We start from the raw sequence: 16217 nt of genomic DNA on the forward strand, positions 1-16217 counted from the left end.
AGCACAGAGCTGAAGCAAACATCCCAGAACCTTTGCTTTGGGAGTCCAAAGTTGAGAAGAACTCAAAGTGCTGACTGAAAAATAAATGTAACTATCCTTAATGTTAAATAACTCATTATTTATTTATTCTATCTTTTTAAAGTGACAATTCCAGTTGCATAGAAAACATGTTTTGCTTGTTACTCTAGCATAAATCCTTTTACATTTGATTGTGTCAGGTTAGGTTATATAGACAGGGTTTAAGTCCTAATGTATAGTTACCCAATCCAATGTTTCAAGTCTGATTCCCCCTAGTTACGAAGAAATTTTATTATTCTAAGAAATGAAAAACATCTATTCTGCGGGCCTTCAGTTTGACACATGTGGTTTGAAGAATAATGTGAGACACAACTCATGAAGGAAAAGAACTTTATATTACAAAAGGAAACGTGAGATGAAAATATGTAGAGTCTGAGCAGATCTCCATGCTACATAGTTTGTCCAAGTGGGGTTAGTGCGTCTGCATCAGTAGGAACACAATCGTTTAATTCACGGGCACAGATCAGTCCGTGCACATCGTTTATCAGATTTTTTTAACCACTGGCACCTGGGGGGCTCTGAATATTTCAGCCCCTCAGAGCTGAATCTCTTACTCTTTAGGACCCAGCAGCGTTTTGACTGCTGCAGCTGCAGTCACGTGATTTCTTGTAACTGCAGAGGAGGAGAGACGCAGCTATTCATGGACACACACAAACAAACACACACACACACACACACACACACACCCACACACACACACACACACACACACACACACACACACACACACAGGGAGGAGTTCTGCTCTCAAAGTGAGTCAGCAGTTTGTCCAGCAGACACAGACGTTGGAGTTTCCTCCATTTTCTTCTTCTTTGGTGAGTCTTTGTGTTAAAGTTGTTTTCTGTTCTCATCATGAAGCTGTTGTGTTGATCTGTGAGGAAAAGAGCAGCAGACAAACACAACAGGGCTTCCTGGAAACATGGCCGCTATGAAAGTTTCCATCATGTATTCGTGCTGAGACGGTTCAGAAAAACTCTGATCTGTGATGTTCTTTCAGGCTTTTCATGTGTTTTTTTAAATCCACCACAGGCGTGTAGGGGGCGCCGGCCAAACCGAAGTTGCGAAAGTTAACTATGGTTCATTTTTTATAATTTCACAGCTGTTTGTGCACACATATACATATATATGATAAGATCAGTAACAGAATCACATCATAACTTTATTGGGCGCCCCCACCGCAGCCGCTTCTTCCTCACTCGGGTCTTGAACAGAGAGTGTACAAGACGTCATTGCTTCATTTTAGTTGAATCTTGTCATCTGATGAGAGCGCTCTAAAGACGGGGAGGCCAAAGAAAAACAATGGAGGGCTCAAAACAGAAATGCCAGAGATGTAGAAGGAATGAAGAAAAGTTCCTGTAATGGCTGAGAGACAGCAGGAAGGTTCTAGCAGTGATAGAAACAGAGGTGGAAACATTCAGGCTAAAGCTGCCAGCAGTGGTGGTTCTACACTAACTTACTCACCGGGCAAGGAACCCTACCAGCCCCCCCCCCCCCCCCCCCCCCCCCCCACACACACACATTTGACAACGTCCTTTTGTGTTTTCTATCTTCTATTTGTCCATTTTACACAAAAATAATTGATACTTTGTCTAGATTCATTTGTAATAATAAAAAGGCTCCCAGAATTTGTAAAGCATACCTTAAACGACCCAAGTGTGCAGGAGGGATTACCTAACCAAACTTTGTTTTACTACTGGACATGCAGCTGTGGTGTTATTAGGTATTGGCTACAGGCTGGAAGAATGTCCCAGCATGGTTGAGCCTGGAGGCCTCTTCTTGTTTTGTCCTCGTTAACGTCAATAATTTATGCTCCAAAGCAATTTCCGAGCACTGAAAATCACAATAACACTGTTGTCAAAGTCACTTTGAAAATTTGGTATCAATTCAGACATTATTGAGGGCACATTTGCCTCCTTTGAACAACTTTCATCCAAAATCAGTCTCAAGAACCCCTTTTCCCGCTCTTTGCTAATCCCAAGTTTTGTCAAAGAAAAAACTCATCAGTTTCCATCCAGACCACCTGACCATGAAATTGACAATCTTCTGATTGAGGATATGTTCTATGAGCCGACCATTTTTTTTTTGTTTTTTGTACGTTCTATTGCTTTACATGTCTCTTGTTGTGGGCGGCCGTGGTGCAGCGGTAGGGCGGTCGACCCATGATCGTAAGATTGCAGGTTCAATTTCCACTTTGCACGCCCATGTGTCGAAGTGTCCCTGGGAAAGACACTGAACCCCACCTTGCATCTGGTGGGAGGTTGGTGCCAGTGTTCAGCAGCATCAGTGTGTGAATGGGTGAATGGGACTGTGACTGGAAAGCGCCTTGGGCCTTTAGGGAATGTAGAAAAGTGCTATATAAGTATACACCATTAATTGGTCATTTCTGAACAGTTACTTTGGGAACACCATATTTGTGAACCCTTTTTTTTAAGAACCAGTGATGCAGTGTTGCTGTTAATGGAAAAAAAATGCATACAATGTTTCATATCACTACATTGCTGTGCTAAAATCCAATAAAAATGATTTTGAAAAAAAAATTCCAACACATTTATTACCAGGATTACAAATTCTAACAACATTCCACACAGCCAGATTAGTCAATTCATCAGCTTTGTTGACACAAACAAAAAAAAGTTTTGGTACCAGAGTACAGAACTCAGAACCACATCTGGTAACAATCAGGATGTCTGTCAGAGTTTAAGAAGACATGTTTCCTCTGCAGGTGAAGGTGGAAGGTGTGTGTGAGCTGATGTGGATCCAGTGAATCCAGCAGCATGGATCAGTGGGAGGAACCACAGGAGGGAGCCCCTCCCTCTAGAAGCAGAGATGGTAACCATGACAACCAGAGCAAAGCTCAGAGGTGAGATGAACATCTCCAACTGTCCATGATCTTCTCCATGTCAGAGCTCAGGACTCACACCAGCAACCTTCATTCTCCACAGGAACAAACCTGGACCTGGATCTGGATGTGGATCTGGACCTGGATCTGGATCTGAATCCAGTTGTGGGTCCTTCAGGAGTGACAGATCAAAAGGCTTAATTCCTAACTTCAAAGCCATCCATCCAGGAGTGGAACAGTGAGTGTTTGTCATTAAATTAAAAACAATGAAAAACAGAATGCAAATTAATAAAATTGGTCTTCTTATGTGCAGACTTGCAAAAGGCATTGACCACATAAAAGAAAAGCCGTAAAGCGGGCCAAAAAACATTAGAAAAGAAAATAAAACAAAAAAGAGAAGAGAGAGCTGTGTAATTAGCTGCTGCTCCTGCAACGCCATCACGAAAACGAAAATACATTGGAGGTTTTTTTCCCCAGTAAAAAAAATCTTAAAGACTAAAAAGTCATCAGCTTCTATTCCTGACTTAAAAGACATCACTTCAGAAGAGGAACAGTAAGTGTTGGTCAGAGTTAAAGCATGTCAGAGCTCAGCACTCAAACCAGCAACCTTCATTCTTCACAGGAACCAACATGGACCTGGACCTGGATCCAGCTGTGGATCCTTCAGGAGTGACTGGTCAAAGGGTTTACCTCCAGACTTCAAGGACATCCATCCAGCAGTGGAGCAGTGAGTGTTTGTCAGAGTTTTTGGAGGCTGGATTCTAGTTCAGATGATCAACAGTTTTCAGATGAAGGACTTGAGGTCTGGTTCAGTTCTGGATCTCTCTGATCAGACTCACTTGGAGCATCATGTGTGTGATGAGATCTTTTCAGTTGAGTCTTCTGAGAGTCTCTGAGAGACATCAGAGATGTTGGAGAAGAAAACATGTTGACTGCTGACTCTGACTGACAGCAGCTCCAGTCTAATGAGAAGAATCACTGCAGACTCCTAGGATTCAGATTTTCATGCTTTCCAAACATCACATTGTTCTAGTTGGACTTTCTGCTCTCAGAATTTCTCCATTTCTACATGGAGAATTGGAATCAGCTTTTCTAGAAAAAAGTCTGGATTGACTGACAGAAAATGCTGAAAGCTGGAAACTGTTGATCCAAACATGTCATGTTATTCCAGACTAAACAGCTCAGTCTGTGTTCATGTCAAAGTCCATCAGCTGTTCGTGAAGAAGCAGATCCTCCAACACTCTGATGGTTTGGTGTTTGCAGAGGTCAACAGGTCACACAGAGAGTCCAGTCTGCAGCCTCCAGCTGTGGATCCATGAAGAGTGACCGGTCCAAAGGTCTTCCTCCATACTTCAGAACTGAACCAGGACCTTCAGACTCACAGTAAGAAGCAGTTTCTAGTGAACAAAGCAGAGTTCAGCTCTCAGCAGGAACAACAATGTTCTCATCAAGAACATCAGCTGATCCATCCAGGAAGGTCAACCATCTGCTGTGAGCGTTTTAGGTCTGAGAGGAAAGAAAAGAGTTGGACAACTCTGGAGGACACAAAGCTCAGTCTGTGAGGATGAAGCAAACAGCTGAACTTTTCTCTGAGCTCAGTCCAGACATGAGCTCCAAACACAGCTAAGGCATCATTTAGACCTTCAGATGGACTAGATCTGCTCTGGTTTCACCTGGAAACACATTTGCTCACATTCAGCACAGTCTGGATCCCAATATCTGAGTCTGAAGATCAGAGAGGATCTGCTCCATGATCAGAGTCAGTCTGGAACTTCCCACTGACTGCTTTGATTGTTGTTCACTAACGTTTCTCCTTAGTGTCCACAGAGAGAAGAAGAGGAGCGGACCCCAGTCTGCAGAAAGAGCCAGAGCTGGTGAGTCAGAGCCTGATCATCTGCTGATAGATTCTTCTGGAAACATGTGGAACACTCATGAAGGAGCTTTCTTCTCTGCTCTGTCAGCAGATGTTGGTCTGCAGGAGATGTTTGGAGGACATCAGATCAGTCTGAGGAGCAGAAGTCAACATGTGGCTGAAGGAACTGAAGAAGCAGGAAGAGAAACGCTCCTCAACAGGGTCTACACTGAGCTCTACATCACAGAGGGACTGAGACCAGAGGCTCACACCCAACATGAGGTGATGCAGCTGGAGACCACCACCAAGACCAACCAGCTCCATGACACTGCAATCAAGAACCCAGACATCTTCAAAGTCCTCCCTGACCAACACAGATCCATCAGAGTGGTTCTGACCAGCGGAGTTGCTGGAGCTGGAAAAAGCTTCTCAGTGCAGAAGTTCACTCTGGACTGGGCCGAGGGCTTGGAGAACCAAGACATCAGTGCTGTGGTTCCTCTGTCCTTCAGGGAGATGAACTTGATCAGAGATGAGCAGCACAGTCTTCTCACTCTGATCCAGCTGTTCCATCCAACACTCCAGAAGATCCCAGCAGAACAGCTGTCTGTCTGCAAACTTCTGTTCATCTTTGATGGTCTGGATGAAAGCAGACTTTCTCTGGACTTCAACAACAGTCCGCTGGTGTCTGATGTCACACACAAGTCCTCAGTCAACGTGCTGCTCACTAACCTCATCCAGGGACGTCTGCTGCCCTCAGCTCTGGTCTGGATCACTTCCAGACCTGCAGCAGCCAATCAGATCCCTCCTTCATGTGTGGACAGACTGACAGAAGTCCGAGGCTTCAATGATGCTCAGAAGGAGGAGTACTTCAGGAGGAGGTTCCCAGATGGAGAGCTGTCCAGCAGAATCATCTCCCACATCAAGGGCTCCATGTCCCTCTACATCATGTGTGAAGTTCCAGTCTTCTGCTGGATCACTGCTGTGGTTCTGGAGAACCTGCTGACCACAGAGCAGAGAGGAGAGCTGCCCACCACCCTGACTGACATGTACTCCCACTTCCTGATGGTCCAGACAAAGAGGAAGAAGAACAAGTACCAGCAGGAACAGCAGACAAGTCCACCAGAGCTGACAGAGACTGACAGGGAAGTTCTTCTGAAGCTGGGGAGGCTGGCATTTGAACATCTGGAGAAAGGAAACATCATGTTCTACCAAGAAGACCTGCAGCAGTGTGGTCTGGATGTCACAGAGGCCTCAGTGTACTCTGGAGTTTGTACTGAGATCTTCAGAAGAGAGTGTGAGATCTTCCAGAAAGCGGTCTACAGCTTTGTTCATCTGAGCGTTCAGGAGTTTCTGGCTGCAGTCTACATGTTCCACTGTTACTCCAAATGGAAGGTCATTGAGGACTTCCTGGAGAACAACATGGAGAACCCATCCCTGGATGAGTTTCTGAGTAGAGTCATGGAGAAATCCCTGCAGAGTCAAACTGGACACCTGGACCTGCTGGTTCGCTTCCTTCATGGTCTCTCTGTGGAGTCCAACCAGAGACTCTTAGGAGGCCTGCTGGGTCAGACAGAGAAGAATCCAGAAACCATCCAGAGAGCCATCAACAACCTGAAGAAGATCAACAGTGGAGGAGTCTCTCCTGACAGGAGCATCAACATCTATCACTGTCTGATGGAGATGAAGGACCTCTCAGTTCATCAGGAGATCCAAGAGTTCCTGAAGTCAGAGAACAAATCAGAGAAGGAACTCTCACAGATCCACTGCTCAGCTCTGGCCTACACTCTGCAGATGTCAGAGGAGGTTCTGGATGAGCTGGACCTGGAACAGTACAAGACATCAGATGAGGGTAGACGGAGACTGATCCCAGCTGTGAGGAACTGCAGAAAGTTCAGGTGAGTCCAGAAGTGATTGTGATGATAAATCAGATCAGAGTTCAGATTGATTTACAAAGAATGAAAGGTTTGAAAAAGATTAGAAATATAAACATGAAAGAAGAAAATCAGTTTGTTTTTAACACTCATATGATCTTTTAGCTAAAGATCAAAGAAGGATCATATTTGTCCAAATGAAATCCAATCCAGAACCTTCTGAACATATCGGTGAAACATGCATGCTCGTGATGAACCTTTCCTGCCATCACGTTTCTGACCTTGGGGAAGATCCTCTCCAGGGCTGAAGGCAGATCTTCCTTTGGGGTTTCACTTTCCCGTGTGGACCCTCAGAGACTCACTGTTCTCTGAGTAACACAAACTGAATGTGCGCTCACACACTCACTTGGCTGAGTGTCTGCTCCTCCTTTTGCAAACAGGGGTGAGCGGCACTCAGTAGTAGTAGTAGTCTTTTTTATTTTGGACTAGTGAAAAAAGTGTAAAATAACAAAATAAGACAAAACTTATAAAAACAACAACAACAAAAAAAGGCAAGTAAATTATATAAAACATAACAAGAAAAAATTATATAAACACAAGTCTAAAAGGGAGTGAGAAGAAGAAAAATCTTATAAACTCTCACCTCCTTTCCCTTAAATCTTTACTTTCCCAACTAAACCCAGTACTCCCACCATCAAAGTCCAGTGCCCTACCCAAGTGTATATGTACATTTATAGATGTAATTTTCATTTCCAAACATGCAAATGAATAACAAAGCGTATTGTCAAAGTATGCAGATTTACATTCAGTACACACACATTTCAGCACAGACACATACACACTCATAGTGGAAAAAAGCAGTGGGAGACAAACTGAGTTGGTTCTCAGGCCGTCTTCTTCTACTCCTCTGCTGAAGTCCCACAACTACACATTAGGCGCACCGCCTCATAGGGCGCCCCCTACAGTTTGGAGAAAATAAAAGACTTTTAAGTGAACCTTATAGTCGTGAAAATACGGTACCTGACATGTTTGAACGGACGTCTTCTTCATAGTCAAGGAGGACTCTGACTCTGAACAATGAAGCTTAGCATCACAGCTAACTGTCACTTTAGCCTCTTTCTACCAAGAAGAGCTTCTGGAAAGTTCTGCCTGAAGGTTGGTGCTGCTGTGGTTCTGTTCATGATGGGAGACGTGGACCTGAGGAGAAAACTGGATCAAAGTTCTGCAACAGAACAGGAAGATGAACTGTTGTTGTTTACAGCTTCAGAGCTGAAAACATGAAAATATCAGTTTGGAAATGGAAACAGAAAACTCTCAGAAAACTGGATTAGAACCAACATTTAAAAACATTCAACCATCATCGTCTTCATGGTCAGAGTGACAGCTGTCAGTCTGTGTGATCCAGATGTTCTACTGGTAACTTTGGGGTTCAGACCTCAGATCACTGACAGACTGAGGGCAGCATGAAGCTCCATGGAGCTCCACCTTCTCTCCTCCAGCTGCAGATGAAAGAAAGATCTGAGAGAGACTGATGAGGAGGACTGGTTCATGATGAAGATGAAGCTCTGATGAAGAGACAAATGTCCAACTGGAACTTCATCACAGCCTGAATTCATCATAGATCACCTGTTTCTGTCTTTCTGTCTCTTCACAGACTTCCAGAATGTCATCTCTCAGAGACTGACTGGGAAATTGTGGCCTCAGCTCTGAAGTCCAACCCGTCCCACCTGACAGAACTGGACCTGAGCTTCAACAGCCTGGAGGATTCATCCATGAAGGTTCTGTGTTCTGGACTGGAGAGTCCAAACTGCAGACTGCAGACTCTGAGGTCAGAACATTGAAGCTGCTGGTTGGTTCATTTCTACATTTGTAGTTCTTCACTGAAGCTGAAAGGTTTGGATTCAAAGATTTTCTGGATTTTCCACAAATTGAACATCTTTGATTCTTTGAAGAGTCTGCAGTGGAAGAAAACAGCTGCTTAGATTATCTGTAGAACAAAGATGTTTCCATGGCAACAGAAGGTTCAGCTGTTGAAACATTTGACAGATTTCTGAGTTTAAAGAGTCAGAAAACAAACAAGAACTGAAACAGAAATCAAAGCTGCCTGAAAGCTGACCGAGGTCAAAGTTCAAATCAGACACAGCAGAGCATGTGAGCGTGCACGTGCACAAACACACACACAAGTGTCAGTCAGACTAGAGAAGAAAATCAGAGAAAGGAGAGTTCTGGTGCAGAAATGAAAGAATTGAGTAAACCTGCAGAGGCAGATCTGTAGCTGCATATCAGTTTAATGTCAGACAATATTTTCAAGGACCAGAGTCTACCAGGTTGAAGTTATAAGATTAACAATATTTGATAAAGGATTAAATAGTTTAGCGTCAGCACGCTGCCCCACAGCAACCCTTCTGTCAGAGATCAGTGGTCCAGAGTGTCAGAATCTCTCAGTCTTCTGTTCTCTCCAATGGTTAACTAGACTCCTTCTGAGGGAGTTCCTCTGTGTGGATCAGTTTCCATGGGAACCAGAGTCTGGGAGTCAGAAACTGGACTTTATTGTTGAAATGAAACATTTATGGTTCACATTTAGATTTGACATTTACATTTAGATAAAAAAGGATTTGTAGAACCAACACAGTTAAATAGTGGAAACCCGTTCCTACACAATTCTTTTGAGTAGAATTTGCATTAGTTTGTTGTGTTGTCCTAACACCAATCATTTCAGTTAGAGCTACACAATTAAATAGTGGAAACTCGTTCCACACAATTTTTTTGGGTTCAATTTGCATTTTTTCTTTGTGTTGTCTCAACACAAATCATTTAAGTTAGACTGACTTTTTTTTTTTTAGTAGAATTCTTTTTTTTTGGCAGCACAATTTCTAATAAACCTTTTCAAATGTTTTGCACCAACATGACTGTAATTTCAATGCTTTCATTGTTGAACTTACAAATTTGATAAACACTTTTTTACATTAAGCAGCCAAAATAAATAATTCAAAAATGCAAAGGACACACTATTACATTGCACATTTATTTAAGGCGTGTAAAACTTAAACATTATCATGTATACAGTTTGTCAAATTAGTCCATTTTAAAAATTCATTGTCTCCCCTTTGCTGGTTTTTGGGGTTGTGGCTGTTGGATGGAGGTGAGTCCTCCTTTCCACCGTCTTTAAAACGATCACATGAACATTTTTTGTTGAGAGGCTTTGAGCCTTTCTGGGTGCAGCTTGATTTCAATAAAAATAAATGTAAGTGCATCGCTGACCTTGTGAGTAGCTCAATTTGAGAGAATAGACCAAAAAACATTCCAAACACCAAGGCGACGTTGTCCAACACTGTCCAAGTCTAATGACAATCTGGCCTTCAAAACAAATTCCAACATCCAAGTATTCCAACATTCCATATTCTGGATGTTAAAACGCCCCACAGTTGTAGCATTTCTGGTGTCTTCATTCTGTAAAATACAAAATGTAGCAGTTACTTTACAGAAAAATTAAATACCAAAAATTGTGCCTTTCATGGTAACATAATTATTTACTTTTTTACATTTTGTCCTTAGACTAACGCAGCATAATCCTCGTTCATAGATCGTTTTATCATTCTCCCTGGCAGCATCCGTGTCATCCTAAAAAATGAAAAAGGAAAAACAAAAAATGAGTATTCATCTTATGACAACCCAGTTCCTAAGGGTTAGGGGTTAAAGTCAGACAGTCCAGGTTCAAACCAAAAGTCCCACTCCAATCATCTCAAAATGTTCCCAGTGATTTTTTTATTCATGATTATGCTGTTTTAGGCCAAAATCTAAAGATCTGTTCTGTTCTATAGGACATAGTTTCTGCAGAGGGGCAGGAATTCATTAGAAATTCACCTCTAGTGTTGTTGGCGTAAAAGTATGCTTTCACATATTTCCCATCATCCATTTGTTTACACTCTCTCCCACTAGCTTACAGAGCCCCACAAACCTAAATTAACATTAACAATCCAACAAAAACGGTCAGCAATATTGGAGCGATCCAGCGGTACAATTCTGAGCCTGACTCCAGCTCAGACCAGGAAAACAAAAACGTTTGTGGATCTAGTTGTCTACAAAAACTGCATCTTTGAAAATAGATCCAAAGCTGATCTCAGAGGGAACTTTAGGATGTGATAAAAACCACAGGGTTTAGAAGGGGGGTCTAAGGGCAGGGATGCCAGTATAGCTTAGTCAGTTTGTTAGTTCATTTTAGTATTTTTCTATTGAACTCTTTGTATTCGTGATCCTTTTGATTTCATGTTTTACTTCGAAGCCCATCGAGACGACTGTTGTTGTGATTTTGGGCTATACAAATAAAATTGAATTGAAATTGAAGTGGATGTGTTGGACTGGAGTTGAGCAGAGAGACTTTGGCCCTCCCGGTACAGTTTGTACAACACAGATGAGAGCCTTTTTAAACTTTACCTTTTCACCTGGCCCAGTAAGCCACTATTTAAAAAATGAAATGCTAAAAAAAGGTTAAGCTTAAACTATTCTTTATCTGAGTGGGACCCCCTCTAATAAAAATGGTGTTTTTGGTGTTTTCAACATGCTCTTGTAGCATTTTTCTGATATGAAAAAGATTTTCAGATTAAAATAGCATTTGAGTACAGTGATCCCTCACTATAACGCGGTTTACTTTTCACGGTTTCGCTACTTCACGGATTTGCATGGTGCATTGTGTTCTGCATTCTGATTGGTTCAAAAGTCCCTCCGCCTCTTCTCTACCTGTGCGTCAATAACGTTGCAGTTTAATATGTTCACGTTCGTAAAACAGCTTGCCAAATTTACAACAGATACGTGCAAATCATCTTGCAATTTCGAGTTTCTCTAAAACCCATAGAAAAAGAGCGACATCAACTGCCTTTCACTATGTTCTTCTCCCGAACAAACACAGCTGCACCGCGGGCTTCAAAAGAAGAAAACACTGCAGAGCGGAGTCAGGATGCAGCGCCTTTTTTTCATAATTTTTCATAATCATTTTAAATTTTCTCCCGTTAAATCCAATTACTCGGGTTGCGGTGGGCGGGGCTAATCTCCACAATTTAAAGCCTTCTGTTCACATTAAATTATTACAATTATTATTTGACTACAGTAGAGAAGTTATTTGTTGAAAAAACGTTTCTAAAGTACTTTTATTTGTGAAATAAATGCTTGAGCCTGTAAAATGGTTTCATTCTTTCTTTTCAATGTATAATAGAGTATTTAATTGCATAATAATTGTAAGAAAAAAGTAGAGGTTTCTACTTCACGGATTTTGCCTATCACGGGTTCTTTTTGGAACGTAACCCCCGCTGAAAACGAGGGTTTACTGTATTTCTTTATTCAAAGGCCAGAAATGATCAATAAAAGGTGCTATTCATAATGTAATGTGAATGTTTGAACAAAACTGTAATAGAAATACCGTATGCAGATGATCAGGTGTTGTTAAAAAAAAGGAGTGGGACCGTTCGAGATTTCTCCTTTTACCTACGCCTTTTTTCTTATGAAGTCTTGCTGCTCTGCAGAAACTATGTCCTAGAAAACAACACAAGTCTTTGATTTTGAGTAAAAACTGCATCTTTGAAAATAGATCCAAAGCTGATCTCAGAGGGAACTTTAGGATGTGATAAAAACCACATATTGCACGGTTGGATGAAGGTTTCAGGTAGAAGTTCAATATAGAACAAAGAGAGAGACAGAAAATATTGTCAATAATCATCTGTTAACCAACTACCCGTAATAGATTGTTTTCTAACTAAACAAAAGTTAACGGGCCTTTCAGAGTTCAAATCGGTTCCATAAATGTAAATTTATTAGAATTTCCAACATTTACAGGGCTCGAGACTAACTTTTTTCACTAGGAGCACTGTGGCCCCTAACTGAAAATTTTAGGGGCACAACCAGAAAATTTAGGGGCGCATATCGTAAATCAACATTATAACCAAATCTACTAATTTCCACTGTATTACTAATAAATACTTTAATAATAGATGCAGAAATTACAATGTGCTGTTTCTAATTCAGTGTCACATTTTATTCTGCACTTTTGAAGATTCAACAAGAAGGTAAACTGACAAAAGCATCGCTGTCATGACAGTACAAATAGTAAAGAAAACGGATGGAAATTCATCACAAAATAGGTGCAGCCAAGATGCACAACAAGCGTGTTTGAGATCACCCAGGTGGACTCAACGCTGCACAGATCACCTGGTGTGTGACATATATTTTTGTTTTTATATATATTTAAATATATTATATATAAATATAAATATATATTAAATATATTATATAAATATATTATATATATTTATATATATTTAAATATTTAAATTCATGCTGCTAGAGCTGTATTTTTTTCTTGGCCGTGGGAATATAACTTTAAATATTTGCAACTGTAACCCTCTTGTACTGATACCTCTCCTGGTACCTCCGAGACTCTGCGTTGTGTTTGTGATGTTATTATGAGAGGAGGTGTCGCACAGAGAGTCGAAGCATCAGAGACCACGATTGGTTCAGAGATTGCAGTCGAGTCGAAAGCCAGGTGTAACAAGGCAGGTGTTTATTCTATCCCCAGAAGCACTCAGGTTCACAAATTTCCATGTACTGCTCAGCCACCACCTTTCAAAGGAGTAACACATTCTGGATTAATAAAACACAGACATCAACAAACTGAGCAGCAACAGTAGAGCCTGATTTGTAAAAAAAAACAATATTATTAAATGTAACTTAAAATGTATCTTAGTTCACCCAATTCTTACTAAGCATTTTACCAAACATAGCAATAAACACATTTTTCCATTTTCAAAGGTTTTGACCCAAAAATAAAAAGAATATTGCTGAGCACACCACTTTTTCCCCCTACCTTTCAAAGGAGTAACACGTTCTGAAATCAAAAAGGCGCTCAGAACGGACTTTACCTGGGGCTACGGTATCCCTCAAAGAACAAAACATACAATTTTGCTCAAAATCCCGGGGCAACAGCGCCATCCAGCGGCCATAACTTTCAACAGCGCTACACGACCAACAACAACAACATGGCCTTGGACACTGCCGCATGCATTACCTGCATAACTTCAACAAGTGGAATAACATCAGCCATAAAACTAAAATATGCGTACATCTTGTTTAATTATTTAATTGTTTAACTTTTGTAAACTGTAATTTTTACTTTAAAAAACTAATAAAATAATGTGGAACTGACTACCTTTTGAAAATGTCACAATGTCCCGCCTCATCAGAAGTTTATTTCCTATTGGGCAGTCACATGTGTGGCAAGCTCTTCTCTCATTGGCTGGATAATTCGCCTGTTTGTGGTTGCCTCAGTAACAGAGTTAAATCATAAATAGTTGATCAGCCATTTGAATCATTTTTTTTCCTGTTCACTCTGACCAGTTAAAAAAAAAGAAAAAGCCAGGACGGTCCGTCGCGCTGGTCTGCCCCAGAAAGCAGATGTGAGAATCAGTCGCAGCTTGCGTGGCGTTTCAAGCCGAGACCCCACCTGAAAACACACGCTCCGCTGCGCCCAAGGTTGGGGATCATCGTTGGCATGCGCGCGCGTGCGTCTACGGCCCCTCTGCTTATCTCCAGCTGAGAATCACGAGAAAGACCGGGCGCGTGCATGTGACGGTAAAAGCATCCACTGCTGTTCTTACTGATCTCCTCAGCTGTTTCCCGCCATGACCAAAGCGGAGGTGACCCGCCCGCAAGACCCCAACGGGCCCACGACCATACCTGAACGTTGGCACGCGCGCGCTCGGTGGCGGTTTGCGTATCCACTGCCTTTCTGCTGCAATCGCAGAGAAAGGACCAGGCGCGCGTGCACTTCAGCAGCATGCGCATTCACATATGTCATTCTTTCCGCCGAGACCGCAGCTCAAATCCAAAATATGGGCTATGACTAACTGCTGGCGCGCGCGACTCTCTGGCTACGTTCACACTGCAGGCTGAAACGACCCAATTCCGAATTTTTTGCCCCTAAGCGGCCCAATTCCGATCTTTTCATGACAGTCTGAATGACACAGATCGGATCTTTTCAAATGCGACCCAGGCCCCGTGGGTTTGCCGGCCTGATTCCGAATTGTAGCCGTTCTTTTCAATTGCGACCGCCGTCTGACTGGCCAGGCGACTTGATTCCGAACTGTACGTCATCGACACGCAACAAACGTCATCATTTTGCGTTGAAGTAGGCGGGAACGAGAACGTAAACATCAACCATGGTGGACGATGCTGCTGAGACCAGTCAGTGGAAGAGAAGGGAGGTCACCGATTGTATTAATATTTGGGGTGATCGCTCTTTTCAGGCCAAACTCCAGGGCTCTTATCGCAACTGGGCGGTTTTTGAAAAAAATTCCAGATAAATGGCCGAGCGTGGTGTTGAACCTTTCCCGCGATAACTTTCTTTTCTTTCTTCCCTTTCCGACCGTGCTCAGAAGCGCGGGGGACCCGAGGCGATCCTCCTCCTCCTCCCTGTTCTGATCCTTAGATTCTCCAGAACGGGTTAATAAAGAGTCCATAGCATTTATTCTGGGGGAAACCTTCTTTTATTACCGTCATCCTTCCTCCGTAACACACAACATGAATGCGCGCCCACACTGCCCCCCCCCTATTCTCTATCGCGGCACGCGCGCGCACACACACGCGGGCGCGCGGCCCCAACACATACACATTCCTATTCCACTACAGTGGGTACAGACGATCCCGACTCCAATGCCTTCTTAAAATGAGAAGATTGTAATTGTGCTGCTCCTTCGTGAAAATAAATGTAATATTACAAAAAGAGCTCCGCTTTTGACAACACTGTTGTTGACATCCATTGTTAACGTTTGCTCCGCAAACAACAAGTGACGTCGTCCAAAAGCGGGAAAATTGTGGGATTGATTGTATAATGTTGGTGTTACATGAAATATTTGAGTTAACTCAACACATTGAAAACATGTTGGTGTTTTTCTCAGTGAATTATGTAGGTTTAACAAAATACTGTCACGTTGGAAACAAAACATAAAGGAATTGTGTCAAAGTTACATAATACTATTGCATCAACTCTACAATCAACGTTTTGCCTTTTTTTCAGTGTGCGTTAATACATTAGGGAAAAATAAAACCAGAGAACCTGTCTCCATCAAGAATCTTCATCATTAAATCTTCTGCAGCAGACAGATTGTTGGTCTCTATTTGATCCTCTAATGTCAGCAGAAATATGTCATCTCTCTGACTGGAACACCACAGAGCAGGTATCTAGGAACACGAGTCGATTTCAGGGATCAGCCAATGAGCGTTTAGATCCCACCTACTTCACTGATTGACAGACAGACTCATTCTGCTGAAAAAGCTATTCATGAAATAAATAAATCATTCTGAAAAACAGCAACATGAAATAAAAACAAAGATACTTTGGAAAATATTGATTTAGAAATCTGAGCTTCAGGACAGCAAGCATTAACTTGACGCTAAAGAATAAAAATCTTAATATAATATGATATAATATAATATTATATATAAAAATTATTATATTATCATTATTATTATATTATTATTATATATAATAATATAATAATAATATGAATCTTCCAGTTTTCAGAAAACCATT

General features: G+C 41.8%; 1 protein-coding gene across 8 annotated transcripts in view; it reads left to right on the top strand.

Annotated features, from left to right (window-relative positions):
* The first annotated feature begins 378 nt into the window (after window positions 1-378).
* Window positions 379-16217, top strand: part of LOC144989059 (protein NLRC3-like) — a 121220-nt gene continuing 105381 nt past the window's right edge. For 4 of the 8 annotated variants that reach the window (XR_013653212.1, XM_078940887.1, XM_078940925.1 and 1 more), the window contains exons 1-8: window positions 379-893; window positions 2801-2938; window positions 3021-3155; window positions 3540-3644; window positions 4181-4300; window positions 4736-4791; window positions 4879-6664; window positions 8295-8468. Coding sequence is in view for 7 of the 8 variants with exons in the window: in XM_078940887.1 (XP_078797013.1) it covers window positions 2853-2938; window positions 3021-3155; window positions 3540-3644; window positions 4181-4300; window positions 4736-4791; window positions 4879-6664; window positions 8295-8468 (2462 nt within the window). In the remaining variant the exon portion in view is untranslated. The remainder of the gene's footprint in view (window positions 894-2800; window positions 2939-3020; window positions 3156-3539; window positions 3645-4180; window positions 4301-4735; window positions 4792-4878; window positions 6665-8294; window positions 8469-16217) is intronic. The other 4 variants (XM_078940890.1, XM_078940909.1, XM_078940916.1 and 1 more) reach the window with 3 other exon arrangements.

The sequence above is a fragment of the Oryzias latipes genome, chromosome 2 (assembly GCF_053564925.1).
Source record: "Oryzias latipes strain Hd-rR chromosome 2, Olatipes_Hd-rR_3.1".
NCBI lineage: Eukaryota > Metazoa > Chordata > Actinopteri > Beloniformes > Adrianichthyidae > Oryzias > Oryzias latipes.